The following is a 13,949-nucleotide window of genomic DNA, read 5'->3' on the forward strand; positions in this document are numbered from 1 at the left end:
GGCGCCGGATAGTATTTTCTTTTATATAGTGTAGGGGGAGGGGTGCGGACAACGACGGTGCGGACTACGACTACGGACGTCAACGCGGGGTGACATCGTGAGTTACTGAAATGCTCTGCATTTAAAAGAAAAGAATTCTGGCTACTCCGCTGCATGGAACGTTATTTGTGCTCGGGCACTATCCTGGTACATTTTCCGAGAAACAGAGACAGAGGCTTTATTTCTGGTAAGATTAAGACCTATTCGCTCTCTTCCACAAGCAGAACCATGACCATCATCAAATAAGGTGGAAACCTGAGCCCTCTCCATTTCCCCCCTACTTCATTCCGCCGCCGATCGACCAGGAAACGTCCGGCTGAGGTCCCACCATCCCGACACAAGCTGCATACGTGACTGCCCGTATAATTAGTGGCGACTCACTGCGACCCAAGCCGACGACTCTCTTGGTATAGCGTTTCAAATAACGACATCAGGATGTATTTCGCGCCTGCTCGTTGAGTTCTGGGCCACCCAGCGACGTCGATACGATCCTAACGTTCCCGGAAAATTCAAGGAGCAGGCGCCGCCTCAGCGACATCGATACGAGCCATATTTGGCGCGCCAAAAAGGCCATCTTTCGCGCGTTCAGCAACAGGTGCTGCCGTGTTTGACATCCCTGCTCCCCCAGCCTTGCTTTTCTCGTACGGCCCCATCACGTTGTCGTGTCGGGGCTAATTGCTCCGGGCAGGGCGGCTAATTGCCGCGTCGTTTTTCTTGCAGCAACGGCGGGGCCGGGCTAGAATCGGCGCGGATTAATTATTGCCGCGGATCCTGGCGTTCAAGGATGGAAGGAAATTGTTCCCGTTGTGAGCACGCCTGGTCCACTTTCTCCGCCGGAATGTATGGGTACGGGTTCAGTGAACTTTAAACACGAGAAGGGCGTCATACGAGGCCGAAGGAAAAGTACGAGAGGTAGAGAGAGAGAGAGTAAGAATGACGCTAAGACCGGCCACTCCTTGAAAAAAAGGTCGCGTCCATGTAGGAATGACTCGTAGGCACAGCGTGTAAAAGCAGAAAGAATAGAGAGTTATAGCTTATAAGCTTTTTGTGCCTGCCCTAAGCAGCGCTATACTCGGTTACAACTCCAGAACGGCACCACCTCATGTAGTGTATCACTCCGCCAAAGCGCCGGACCCGTGACGTCAGTGCGCGCGCGTTTTGAAAGGGGTTTGCTATGAATGCGTGATATCGTCTGCCTTGTCTCACGCAGTTTGTTTGTCGTCACTGGAGTCGTTTATAAGCATAGCAAGTCCAAAAAATCACGGGAACGGCTGCCGCCATGTTCAAAATATTCCCAGTAACGCCCTACTTTCGCCGCGCGGAGAAACATCCGGCTACGGTGATAAGGCACAGCGGCAACTTCCGGTGCCGTTCTTAAGTTGTTACCGAGTATAGTATTAAACCAAGAATGTAAAACATGGGTATATTAGTCCTTTTTGGTAAGATGACATGTCATCACCCCGCTACAAAGGGGAAACCAATAGCGATCATCATCATCAGCAGAGTGGAGAACCGGTCCCGGTACGGTGCGCGGTAGGCGACCGGCGCCACTGCGCGTGCGCAGAGTAGGCAAAATTGGTTGTGCACATGCGCAGGCGTACTGGGTACCGTATACCGGGACCGTTTCTTTGCTCTTCTATACACCAGTTTCTGTTCTGGCCTCGTTGCCAGCGCGTCAGGGGGTGCCTGCAGCGCCGCCATGTTTGTCTGTTTGTTTCCTCCGCTGGTGTGTGCGGCGAGCTCTTCATGGAGTGTGTTCGTTGTGCAAACGCAGCACCTCGGAGTTGATATTGCCTTTTGCGCGTGTGAATGACCCGTTTATTGTGATGGCAACTAGCTCCCGGTCAAGCTTTATGTATGGGTAAAGGACACCCTGCAACGAAGAAGCTTACAAAAAGGTAGTAACGGGTTGTATTTACTAAGTCCTTACGAGCTTTGCTACGCCACACAACGGTACGTAGGTCCTGCACTAAGTATGGACCCTAAATGCTACCCTTACTGGTCTAGGCCGTGCACTTAGTAAATGCTGCTTGTTTGATACTAACATTCATTGATAGTGACAAAATCATAAGAGTTATTGAGCATAGCTACAGCACTTTTCCCAGTCAACCTCTCGATTAGAGTTTTTTTGCAAATCCACATGCTCCCACATGCAAATCCACATGCTCCCACTCAACCACCCGATTAAAGAGTTGTTTTGCAAATCCACAGGCTGGTTTGTATATATGCTCACATTAAATTCTACTTTCCGCTTGTTACATATTTAAAGCGACGGGCACAAGAAGAGGACGACGAACATGGCATGAAGTGCGGGTATGGGGGGAATGAGGTGGCGCGTGCCATCATCATTAGGTTTTTGGAATGATGCTGGCCGCTGGCACAATAAAGTGGTCCTCCCTCTACGTCGCCCGCTGCTTGGTTTTCAACACCGCTAAAATATTTGATTTGGTGACAAGCCCACCGACTTTATCAAGAGGACTTTCCGCTGCTAGGTATAAAACCAAGAACAACAGATGTATTTCTATAACTTATAACTTAGTTACCTTATAAGGTAACTAGCCTTAGTTACCTTATAAAGGTACCTAACCTTACCTCTGATAGAGTCGGTGGGCTTGTCACAAAATCAAATATATTAGCGGAAAGTTCCTTATAAGGTAACTAAGTTATACTCGATCTCCCCGTGCATCCCGTTGGTTTTCTTGCACAATTTATTGTGCAAGAAAACGTCGCCCAGTGCAAGAACCAACGTAGCCCAGTCGAAAAATACAACAGAAAATTCTACAGTAGGGTCTCGTAAGGGAATGGGACATTCTGTAGTTTTACAACAAATGTCTGTCGTGCGACAGACATTTTGCAGTTCTACTACAGAGATTCCTGTCACACAAGAGGCAATCCTTTAATCCCAACAGGGACCCCTGTTCTACGACAGATGTTCCTGTTGTACAACAGAAATTTCTGTTGTGCAACTGAATTTTTTGTTTTTTAATAGGGTCGCTAAACGGAGGGGGTGCATGATTTCTTTTTTTTTTCGGTCAATGCCACCCTTCCATTCCCATCCAAGTTATAATCCCGCTACTGTATTCGCCAAGCCTTATAAAATGGTCGAAGGTGCCGGCACATGTCTTCAGTAATTGTGACCTTAGAGAAAGGCTCGCGGACCTCCCACTATTGTTTTCCTCGTGGCAGCCACGAAGGCAACGGCAATGAACGCATCCGCCGCCACCACCGAGATCTCTGAGGCCCTCACCAAGGTCCAATTTCTAGCCGCCTCTGAGCCCATTAACTCCGTGGGGGGAGAGAAGTCCCGAGTGACGCTGGCGTTCGTCCTAGCGTTCGTTCCCCACCCACTGGCACTAACGATTAATTCCTCCTCTTTGTCTTTGCCGTATTTCTCCCCCAGGGCTGTAATAGCGCAGTTTCACGAGAGCGCGTGGGTGCCGGGACGGGGGGCATCGGTTCACGTGGTTTATAAAACGATCCCTCCTCCCATCTCGTCGCTTCAAGGCTATCCGTGGTCGGGCCCCTGGCAGTTTTTGGCCGGTTCGTTTGTGTCGACGACAGCATACCGCACGCCAAGAATCGGCGCATAGGCACGGCTGACGTGGGTTGCCACCCAAATGGGCCTCGACTATGAGGGGCATCGTACGAGGATGCTGTCGAACTGCGCACGCGTTGCCAGCTCTTGTCGTGTGGCGATTACCGTACGCCACAACCCGCGCAGTGTCGGGAAGACGAGCGTGGGATAGCACCCAAACGGGCCTCTTCTATGGGGCGCCCCGCGGCGTATCGAGGAGGTGCTGTCAAACCGTGCACGCGCGTTTCCCGGTGTGTTGTCACGTTACAGTTCATTTATTTGTTCCTCTTCTAAGCTGTAGATGCTTCCACGCAAGCCGTGTCCTACGACTTCGCAAATCGAAGTCGCGATAACACAGGACGCCCACGGGTGTTTTTGGCGGGTTAGATGATCAGTGTCAAGTTGAGCATTCGGAAGAGCTTGGGGAGTAATGCGACGAAGTATTAAAAAAGTATAAACGCGACCGTCTGGCCGCTCAAAATAAGGAAGTGTGCGCCGCAGATGTGCTATCGCGTTTTTTTTTAACACGAAAGTGTTTTATTTCGGGATTCACGAAGATCTCGCTGACGTCATATCCGTCAAGGAAGTGACGCCAGTACAACGAAGCAATCGGCCTGTAAAGGGTGCACCTCTGCACACAAGGCCTTCTTGAGGGGAAGCAGTCTTTAGTACTAAGGAGTACGTTATTATACCTCGGGTTGTTCGTTTTCGGGTTTTATATTTTAACACGAAAGTGTTTGATGCCGGGATACACCCAGATTTCGCTGACGTCATATCCGTCATGGAAATGACGCCAGTAGCCCTCTGCCGAAGCGACCCGCCAGCAGGACGTCGCTCTCCGAGCACACTCACAAGACAGCCGCCGACCCGCAAATCATGCTCAGCTGCAGATTTCGCTGCACGTTTCACTTTCGTGTTTTTCCGATTCCTTTGACAGAGGAATCAACCACAGTTTTTGCATATAGTTGGTTGCGAAGCAAGCAGAGACGTTGTAATGTGTTGTTTAATTAGGCACCGTTACCAGCTAGCCAAGGTACCTAGCGAAAATGTCATAACCACGTGCAATGCTCCCCCCCTCCCCCCTCCAACTTCCTTAGACAGAAAAAAGAAGCAAAATTTGGGTACAAAAGACCAGAACATTTTTCCGGAACAACAAAAGCACCTGTTTTCAGGATAGGCAAGACGCGGCTATCAGTCCACGCACAATGATATACACACAATCGTTTTCCGCTGAGCCATGTCCTCCGGTTCGACCGGCTGCACTATGAGCGCTCTTTTTTTTTCCCGTGCGAACAACCAATTCGTGAGCGCGCTGTGCTAGCGAACCGAAACACGCGGTGTGGACTGGAGGACGCTGTCGAATCTCGCGCGCCACCGCACTTGAGCGAACACGTTGTTCGTCTCCCTTTCCGATACGCGGAAAAGAACCGCCAGGATGCGGCGGTCGGTGAAATATAGTCGACGGGGCGTGTAAAGCGCCGAACACAATACAAAAACAAAACAAATGGCCGAGAATACGTCCTGAATACCGCTAAGCCAGCCGTGGTACGTGTTTCAGCTCGAAGGCTTCGCGTGGGGGGGGTGCACGGTGTCTCTACCTGACTTCTTTTTTGTGTGTGATATGGTTTTACGCGAGAAGAATGCGATGAGCGTTCACGCTTCTTCGTGAGCTAAACAAGGGTTGAGACGCAATGAGACCGTTTTCAAGTTCTTAGCTGTGGTGGCAGCCGTTTAATGTGTGGACTCCGCCGCGGTGGCTCAATGGCTAGGGCGTTGCGCTGCTGAGCACGAGGTCGCGGGTTCGATTCCCGGCCGCGGCGGCCGTCTTTCTGATGGAGGCATAAAGCAAGAACGCCCGTGTGTGTATACGAGATTTCGGCGCACGTTAAAGGTCCCCTGGTGGTCAAAATTAATTCAGAGCCCTCCACTACGACGCACCACAGTGTCCTCTACGGTGGTATAGGTGGCGCAGCCGACAGTGTCATCATCGAACTGCGCATGCGCAACACAGTCTGGAACGTTTATTTTATTTATTTCACTTTATTTCATGTTCAAGTACACGAGGGGGTTGGAGAAAAAGCTCCAATTCTAATTTTATCCGTGTTAGAGTCGAATCCAAGTTCTAAATAATGAAAATGTCTACGCGCAACGGTGAAAAAGCTTGAACTTGTACGCCGCTCACGTTTTGACAGAAGTGCGTAGAGAAGGACGCGAGTTGTAGAGGTAGCCTTCAATGGCTGAGTCATTAGTCACATTGATTTTGACTGCGCTGGTGGCTTCATGTTGGTAGAACGAAGGGAAAAGGGAATTATTCGAATCTGAAATATGTATCTTGATAACCAAAATTAGGTTGAAAGGAAGATTGACTGGAATAATTGATAAAGTACACTGTCCAAGGTTAATTATCTGAGGTAAAAAAACGCAGTGACCTGTACGGGGACTCAGCAAGGATTAAAAAGAAAAAAAAAACCGGTGGCATCGATATCTTGGAAATATTTGCTGTGCACACTGACGTCGCCTGGGTGAATTTAAAAGGGCAGCAGCATTATCGCGTGAATGTTTGCTATACACACGGCCGTCGCTGGGGGGAAACTAAATGTGTGGCAGTGTAAAGCTCCGTGCGAACACGACAGAACATACCGGTAAGTCCTTTTTTAGGTCTTGCGTGCGGGGGAGTCAAAAGCCATCCTTCACAGAGCGCCTTCGCGACCCGAGCTGCCTGACCTCTGGTATGTCTTGCTGGCTTCGGAATGCCGGCAGGGGTCGTAGCCGGTTTCGAGATAAAGTCGCTTTGAGTACTTCCTTTTGTTTTATCGACCTCAATTTTTGCCTCTTTTCGGTTTCTGTTTTCTTCTTTTTTTCTTTTCTTTTTTTGAGATGTTCACGATGTCAGAGGTGACCGTTGACTACACAGGAGGAAAGCTGTTCCGGGTTTTTTATGAGGGTGATTTAAAATTAGCTTCGTATGGCGAATCCTTGTCGGAATGTCGGCGTTGTTCAGTGTGTTCTGTATACGTCTTTTCCACGGCGAAGCTATTGCACATAAATTCACAGTTAAAGTGCGCTACGTGCTGTGTTCTGGGTCGTGTTATATTTGCTTTTCGGTGGTGAAGCTTGATACGGCCCTCGTACCATATTCGTCATTCGGTGGACACATTTTGTGTGCGAAGGAAGTCTAAATGGGTACATTTTAACCCGAGCTTGGTCAGCGAGGCATTTCAATTAAAAATTGTTTTTTTTTTTTTTCGAATCGCAGTTTGGCCACCTGTAGGCTCCACTGTATATTTTACCTGCTTGTCTCGCAAGAAAAGTTTGGTCATAGATACTTAAAAAAATGTTTTCGGAAATAACCCCAAACTTCGTCGCTGAACTTTTTCAGGAAAATTCTAAATTTGGCTGTGTTGACGCTCAGTGTGAAAATGCTGACTTACCTAAGTGGATAACTACCAATGTGAACGACGCAGTCGTGGTTACAGACTGTAATTATTATTATTATTATTGTTATTATTGTTGTTGTTGTTGTTGTTGTTCTTTCCTTTCACTTTTTTCCCTTTTTTTACTTGTATCCATCTGTGTGCCAGCACCAAGGCCTCACGGCTGTTCCTGGGCACAATAAATATACATGATTGATTGATTGATTGATTGATTGATTGATCGTTGTTATTTTTGAGCTGGATGGCTTTTTATCTGTGCGTCGAATTTTATCACTTTGCTTAGCTTGACCCCCCTTCCCTTTCTATATATGTACAGCCGTGACATAAAGTTTACGATCCAGGAAATTGGCAATTTTAGGTTATTTCTCCTCCAGTGGCAGCCCGACAAAGTGAAGTGTGCATGCGAGATGTTGTATAGTTACTGAAGTAAGGAAAAATGCCGCACATAGTACCCCGGGCTGCCGCGCGGCAGAGAAATAACCCAAAATTGCTGCTTTTGTCGTCCGTAAACGTTTGCTCTTGAGTGTACGTCTTGCCAATGGCGGTGTGAACTTACTAGTGACATAACGGGAAAAGTGTATATTCCATCGCAAATACTGTGTGCTGTTTTAGTATTCTTCGTGCGCGTAAGTATTATCTTCGTACGCAGCGTCTGTATTATCTGTACGCAGTGGACGGCTCGTGTACGCTCTTCGGAAAGCCGGCAGCGCATACAGTAATTGTGTCAGACTACACAATGTGTACCCCCAGCAAGAAATCTAACCCGCATGATAGCCTTCAAGAACACGGTCTCGGGGATTGTTGCATTACGGTACAGTCCAGGTTCGCTAATAATCTCCAATCTATTTTTGTTTCTTTGTTGGCGCGTTTACCACCCGCGAGCATCATACGTCAAGTTGGGAAAAATAATCTTGAAGTGGGCGTGAAATGCGTAGAACTGACAAGCCGGCGGCACCAGAGGTGGGGGTAGACTAGCGTCACTAAATAAGCTACGCTGAAGAGTACCGCCACTTCGTGCACGCGGAAGCGTCTGGGGGCCGTTTTGTGTCTGGCTTGCAGTGTTGCCATCTCTCCCAGCGAAACCGCCGCCGGTTAACTTGTGACGGGCAGAGTGTGACTGGCCGCTCTAGCGTCCGCACCGGGGGGGGGGAGAGAGAGAGAGAGAGAGAGAGAGAGAGAGAGAGAGAGAGAGAGAGAGAGAGAGAGAGAGAGAGAGAGAGAGAGAGAGAGAGAGAGAGAGAGAGAGAGAGAGAGAGAGAGAGAGAGAGAGGGGGGGGGGGGAAGCGCCCAGAAACAAAATGGCCGCGCCCATATGTAAACAAATATCACGTGGTGCCGACCGACCAATGAAAATCCTGGCGGCACATAACAGTGAGAGAAAAGAGTGCCTATACTCTAAGCCTTTATTAGGTGAAGGAATGAAATACAAAATTGATGGCTAGGCTTGGACTAGGACATCGAAAGACAGGAACGGCTGGAGAAGGAACATGGGAGCTGGATGCCTTCGTCCTGCAATGGACACAAGCGGAGTGATGACGATGATGATCCCGCTCAAATATAATAGACGAACCGAGCTGTTCTCGCTTTCATCTTCAGTGCGGTGCTCCTAATCTTCAAAACACTGCGCCGCTTAGTCTGTAAATTGACTGTTCACGCCAAGCGCAGAGACAAGGAAAGACGAATTAGTACCACTCCGAAGCCGGAACTTCCGCGCGTCGCCCCCATTTTCGGAACGGGACCTCCTCGCGTGAATTAGGCTTAGCAAAAAAGAAGCGTAACAGATGAATCAGACTCAAAGAGGGCGAGGGGGAGGACTCTGGGTGGGGGGCCGCACATACCGACGGGGGACTTTGGCCGCCGCCGCTGCTCTTATTACGGTCCGCTGCCTTTAGCATCGTGTTTTTTTGTTCCCTTCTCTCTGCTCCGTCTTCTCGCGGCGTTCCGGAGTCACGCCCGCCGCATGCATGAGCATCGTAGCTACTTGCAAGACCGCCGGGTTCTTTCGAGAAGCGCGGTGAACTTTGATCCCTTCTCTTCCTCGCCGGAGGGCTGAATAGGCTGTAGTCGTCCTACCTCTATATCTGGCTTAACCACCGTCACCACCCCTTTCCTGTTAGCGGCTGCGGAAAAAATAAAAGTTGAAGCAATGGGAGCAACGCCCCGAGGGGGGAGTAAACGATGAAGCGACGGCATCGTGTTCGAGTCATTCTAGCTCGCTGAGAAACCCCCCACCCCTGCAAGAAGTGGCGCAGTCGACAGGACGCTATTAATTACAGATGGCTGAAATTAATTTCCGACATTTTTTTTAACGAATAGGTTTTTTTTTTTTTTTTTTGCGTGCGAGACGCAACTGATTTAGCTCTGACGTATGACGAAACAAAAGAAAAACCCTCCGAATGATGTACTCATATGTGATCCTAACTAATTTAGGGGCAGTAAAATTGCTGTGCTGCTTTATGTAAAGCTTAGTTGCGGTTTTACCGTATTTTCGCACGTATAACCCGCCCCTGCATATAATCCGCACCCCGCTTCAGTCCGCCGGAAAAAAGAAATCCTGGCGTATTGCCGGCACGTTTGATACAGGAAAGGCTGCACCAGTGTTGCTGCTCAAGCAACACATCACTTACTGTGCAGACAGCAAAAGCGTACATTTAGCTAGCAGAATACACTGACTGCAAGGCGAAAGTCACAATTCACTCAGTGTCACTGCTTTCGCTAGAGCTATCACTTGAGCCGCAGTCCTCACTGTTGTACACAAGGTCAGCTTCACGGCACCACGCGCATTGCCGTGAGGCTGCACTAAAAGAAAAGCACCGCGTATTATTTTCACCGCTGCTTTGCCACTGAAATTTCCGCATTTTTGGTGCGGGTTATACGCGCGGAAATACAGTAATTGTTTGTAGCGCGTAAGAATATTGTTGCCGGATCCCCCCGAAATCTGTCCGTCTGTCCGTTCGTCTGTAACGCGTGACAGGCTTGCCTGTAAAGGGTTCTCCACAGCAGATGCACTTATGCTGCAGTGAAGGCCAACTAGCGAGGGCAAACTATTACAGCGTTGACTGATGATTGCGACGATAATTTATGCCGAAGGAGGCGCAAAGTGCAAGGCAAGCCAGCGCTGATTAATCGCTTTACGTTCGTTTCACCGTCTACCCCTTTTCTTTGTGTCATCATCGGCGCCTCTCTGGTCCCCGTTACTACGGTTACGCCTAATCAAATGGCTGCCATCATTTCACCACTTAAGCGTTGCGCGCACTAATTGAACAACCGGCCAGGAGCTCATTTTTTGAGTTGGCCGCAGCCTCTTCACCGCGGCAACAGACCTCCCTGTTTGTTCATCTTCCAGCGAACCCTCCTCTCCTTTCCGCTCTTTCCACAGCGCCCTCGACCGCATCATTGGTGGCTCTGCAAGGTTCCCAGAACCGAGCTGCGGGGTTGCCTACTATGCCCTCTGCTTTTCTTTTCGGGTGTCTGGGCCGTTTGTTAATCCTCGGGCGAGGCCTTCTTCTGCACTGTTCCGGTTATGAACGGAGGGAGGGAGGACGCGAACGCTTTCGCTTTCCCTCCTTTATCGTCGGGTTGCCCGTCGGGTCGGGCCCACCGGCTACTAGGCGTGTTTGCTGAGGTCGGGCGAATTTATCGTCCAACTTTGTTCCTGTCGCGTGATGTGAAAACGAAAGCGCGTAGGTTAATGCATGCTGCGCCGCCCATTATTCATTTGTTCCTGTGCTTTAGTATTGACCACGGTGGTATTGACAGAAGCGAACGAAAGAAAAGTGAAGCGCGTGGGGGGGAGCACTGTTGTATTAAACTTGATGTTTCACCATAGAATTGAAACACATTGGTCGCTTTGCTTGTACTTTTTTTTATTGCTTCACTGGTCGCTACAGGGATGATTTTGTCAGTTGCAGACACCCTGTTAACTCCCGTGATCTCTCCACTGTCGTCGGAGCAGCTGCCAATGTGACGTGCTCGTCCCGTTCCTCCTCGTTAGTATAGTGGTCAGTATCCCCGCCTGTCACGCGGGAGACTGGGGTTCGATTCCCCGACGGGGAGCTTTTTTTTTTTTTTTTTTTCCTCAAGTTATTACGCACTAGCATTATTGTCATCTACGATTTCTGTGCAAGGTTTGTAACGTACCGTCATAAGATTCAGGGCTACCGTTGAAACGTGCACCATCCACGTGAACGGTGCATGCCAAGGGTGAAACCACAGTATATACAGGCTAGGTCGGTGCAAACACTCGCGGTTCACTGAGTTGCTGCTAAGTGATTCTACGCGCTGGTCAAATTATTTTGCCTGCGTTATCCACTGGGTGGGCTGTTTCCAACGCTGCGCATAAGCGTGCCCCACATTCCACTACGATATAAGAAAATGAGCACGGTAGCGGGGCTGTAGACCTTCATGACGAATACACAATGATATATTTAACCGCGTTATAACTGATACGGACAAATTATGGAGCAAAATATAATCAAATAACTGTATTAATTAACAAAGGTCAAGGAATTAGGAATTGGTGCACACGTGTCTCTGACTCAGACGCTAATGATAATGGTGGTGGCGGTGGGGATGGTGGCGATGATGTCCGACTTGCATTTCTTTCAACGCAGTGTCTAGTGATATCGGACGGCACTCCAGCTATGCTGTCCGACGGCATTCGAATTTTCAAGACTGGGCTGACACAGGCCAGAACGTCTGCCGTTGTGGTGTAGAGTACCGTCTTGGCTTGCTGATACAAAGGCTGGTGGTTCGATATATATATATATATATATATATATATATATATATATATATATATATATATATATATATATTAAATGATTTCGTTAGGCCATGTTAGGTTATAGTTTACGTTACGTTGAGGTCACGTGAAGTCATGCCGGACGCGGCATTTTATCATCTAAACGCGGGTGTACGTCGTTTTAGTGGAGGGCTTGTAGCACCGTCGGACAGCACTCAAGACACCTTTCAAACGCTGTGACTTGTTCGATAAACGTAACCTAGCGCATTCGGAGCTTGTTGGGACCATTGCTAGGATCATAGGCTAGGGTGCGGTTGAACATCGTACCAAGAGGCCACGAAGTGATATGTAAGTTTGAAGCAGAAAGCTCCTGCTCTAGGCACTACTCGTTAACCTTCAATGGCGGGTGTTTCACTGGTGCGGTCATATCTTACCACCCTCGCCAGCTCGCTGTCGCCACTTGAAGGTCGCATCCCGCTAAGCCGTAGAGGGGACTGTTGTAGGCGATAACGGTATATCGATAACATACCCTTGCAGATGCGTTGACTAGCAGATGCAGAATTTTTGCCATAGTTTCGGTCTCGGTGTGCGTGGCGTGAAGCCGTCTTTGTGACACAGCATAGCGGAGGCTAACGGCACGGTGGCGGATTAAGGAGACACGAATGCGCAGGCGCGCGCGGGGAAGGCGCGGAGGTTGCCTCTCAGCGGAACTAATGCGAGAGCACGGCGAGGGACGTTAGCTTAGCGCGGTAAGGATCGCACAGACGCAAAAAGGAGCAGGAAACGGCTGATAAAGGGAGAATGCCATAGTTTCGGTTTCGTTTTTGAGGCGTGGGAACCGCTGTTGTGTTACACACTAGAGAGATTTAAACGAGTACCGACACGAAATTTTCGTGTCAAGTTTTTTTTTCGCTGCTGTGGGTGCCTACCAGCCCACTAATCATGGAATGGCGCATCAGATGGTCGATAGCAGCGTAAATAATTATTTAAAGCCTCGTTTATTCGTGTCGGTTTCGATTTCGACTAAATGAACACCGAGGCGGCCGCTATGACAGGATGGCGCTCATGACGTCACCGTTCTCGTCGCACCATTGCCGCTGTGGACAGAAGGACCGGCCGCGGTCTCCACACGCCGGGCAGCATGGCGTCAGTGCCAAAACCGTGATGTGTACACACGTCGGAACAGCGGTGGCAAGCGCAGCCAGCGTGTAGGCCTTGTCACTGGGGCTGGTTTTGGGCCAGGAGGAGCAGATGGCGTCATGCTGACGCCGATTGCGGAAGAGTATCCGTTCTGAGCTTTCTCGTGCGCGCAAAAGATTAAAGTGGATTTAAAATATGTTATACTGGACGGTTACTGTTGAAAATTTCTGGGAGATATCTCCATATACAAAGGAAGCCTTTTACATAGTTATCCCAGCTTGGAATTTTTCGTGTCAGTACTCCTTTAACACAAGCTCCATTAGGGTTGAAAAAATACAAAAACTCTGAACTTAGGTTTCCTTCTGCGCCTGTGCTCGGTGTGCCTGTGTATGGCCATCTCGTTGCAGGCTTATGACGACAGTGATGCATGGGATTGTTCCTGGGGCCTATTGCTTCGTCCATCAGTGCAAAGTCATTCTCAAAACTCTAATTCAACAAGCCACAATCACTAACTTTTAAACATAGCAGTTTGGGATTGGGCTAGTTGGTATCGGTGGTCCATATCTTTGTGTAGAGCAATGGACAACCACAGAGAGACGCAACGGGCACAAACATACCCACCTAAGAACCACTTCTCCACTTCTTATTTTGTTCGTAGATTTCCTGTCATCCTCGTCAATGCTGCTGTACCGGAGCGGACGCTGACGTCCACTCCAGGGCAAGAGTGACCAGTCGCGGAAGCAGAGGGACACTTTTGGCGGCGAGGAGGACGAGATGGCTGGCAGCGAGGCCGTCATCTACTGTTCTTCAGACATCGTCAAGAACTCGCTCAAAATGGGCATCGAGAAGATCACCACCAAGTACGACACCGTGGGCACGCTGAATGGCAAGGACCCCGAGGACTCCGGAAGGCTGAGCGAGATCGAGGTTGATCAGGTACTGAGTGGGGCTTCGTTCATGTGGGCAGTAAGTAGTGTAGAGCTTGTGTACTGAATGCTGCAAGAGTTTCGCACAGATT

The 13,949-nt window shown here is 49.3% G+C and overlaps 1 protein-coding gene and 1 non-coding gene across 4 annotated transcripts in view; both read left to right on the forward strand.

Annotated features, from left to right (window-relative positions):
• The window catches only part of Mesr3 (misexpression suppressor of ras 3), a 126,848-nt gene that overhangs the window by 109,316 nt on the left and 3,583 nt on the right, over window positions 1-13,949 (forward strand). For all 3 annotated transcript variants that reach the window (XM_077674187.1, XM_077674188.1, XM_077674186.1), the window contains one exon: window positions 13,590-13,867. In XM_077674187.1, the coding sequence (XP_077530313.1) occupies window positions 13,706-13,867 (162 nt within the window). In that variant the 5' untranslated portion in view covers window positions 13,590-13,705. The remainder of the gene's footprint in view (window positions 1-13,589; window positions 13,868-13,949) is intronic.
• On the forward strand, window positions 11,032-11,103 carry Trnad-guc (transfer RNA aspartic acid (anticodon GUC)). Its single transcript has one exon. It is a non-coding gene; the product is annotated as a tRNA-Asp (tRNA).

The sequence above is a fragment of the Haemaphysalis longicornis genome, unplaced genomic scaffold (genome assembly GCF_048455015.1).
Source record: "Haemaphysalis longicornis isolate Haplotype H1 unplaced genomic scaffold, Haemaphysalis longicornis Haplotype H1 scaffold_6, whole genome shotgun sequence".
Lineage (NCBI taxonomy): Eukaryota > Metazoa > Arthropoda > Arachnida > Ixodida > Ixodidae > Haemaphysalis > Haemaphysalis longicornis.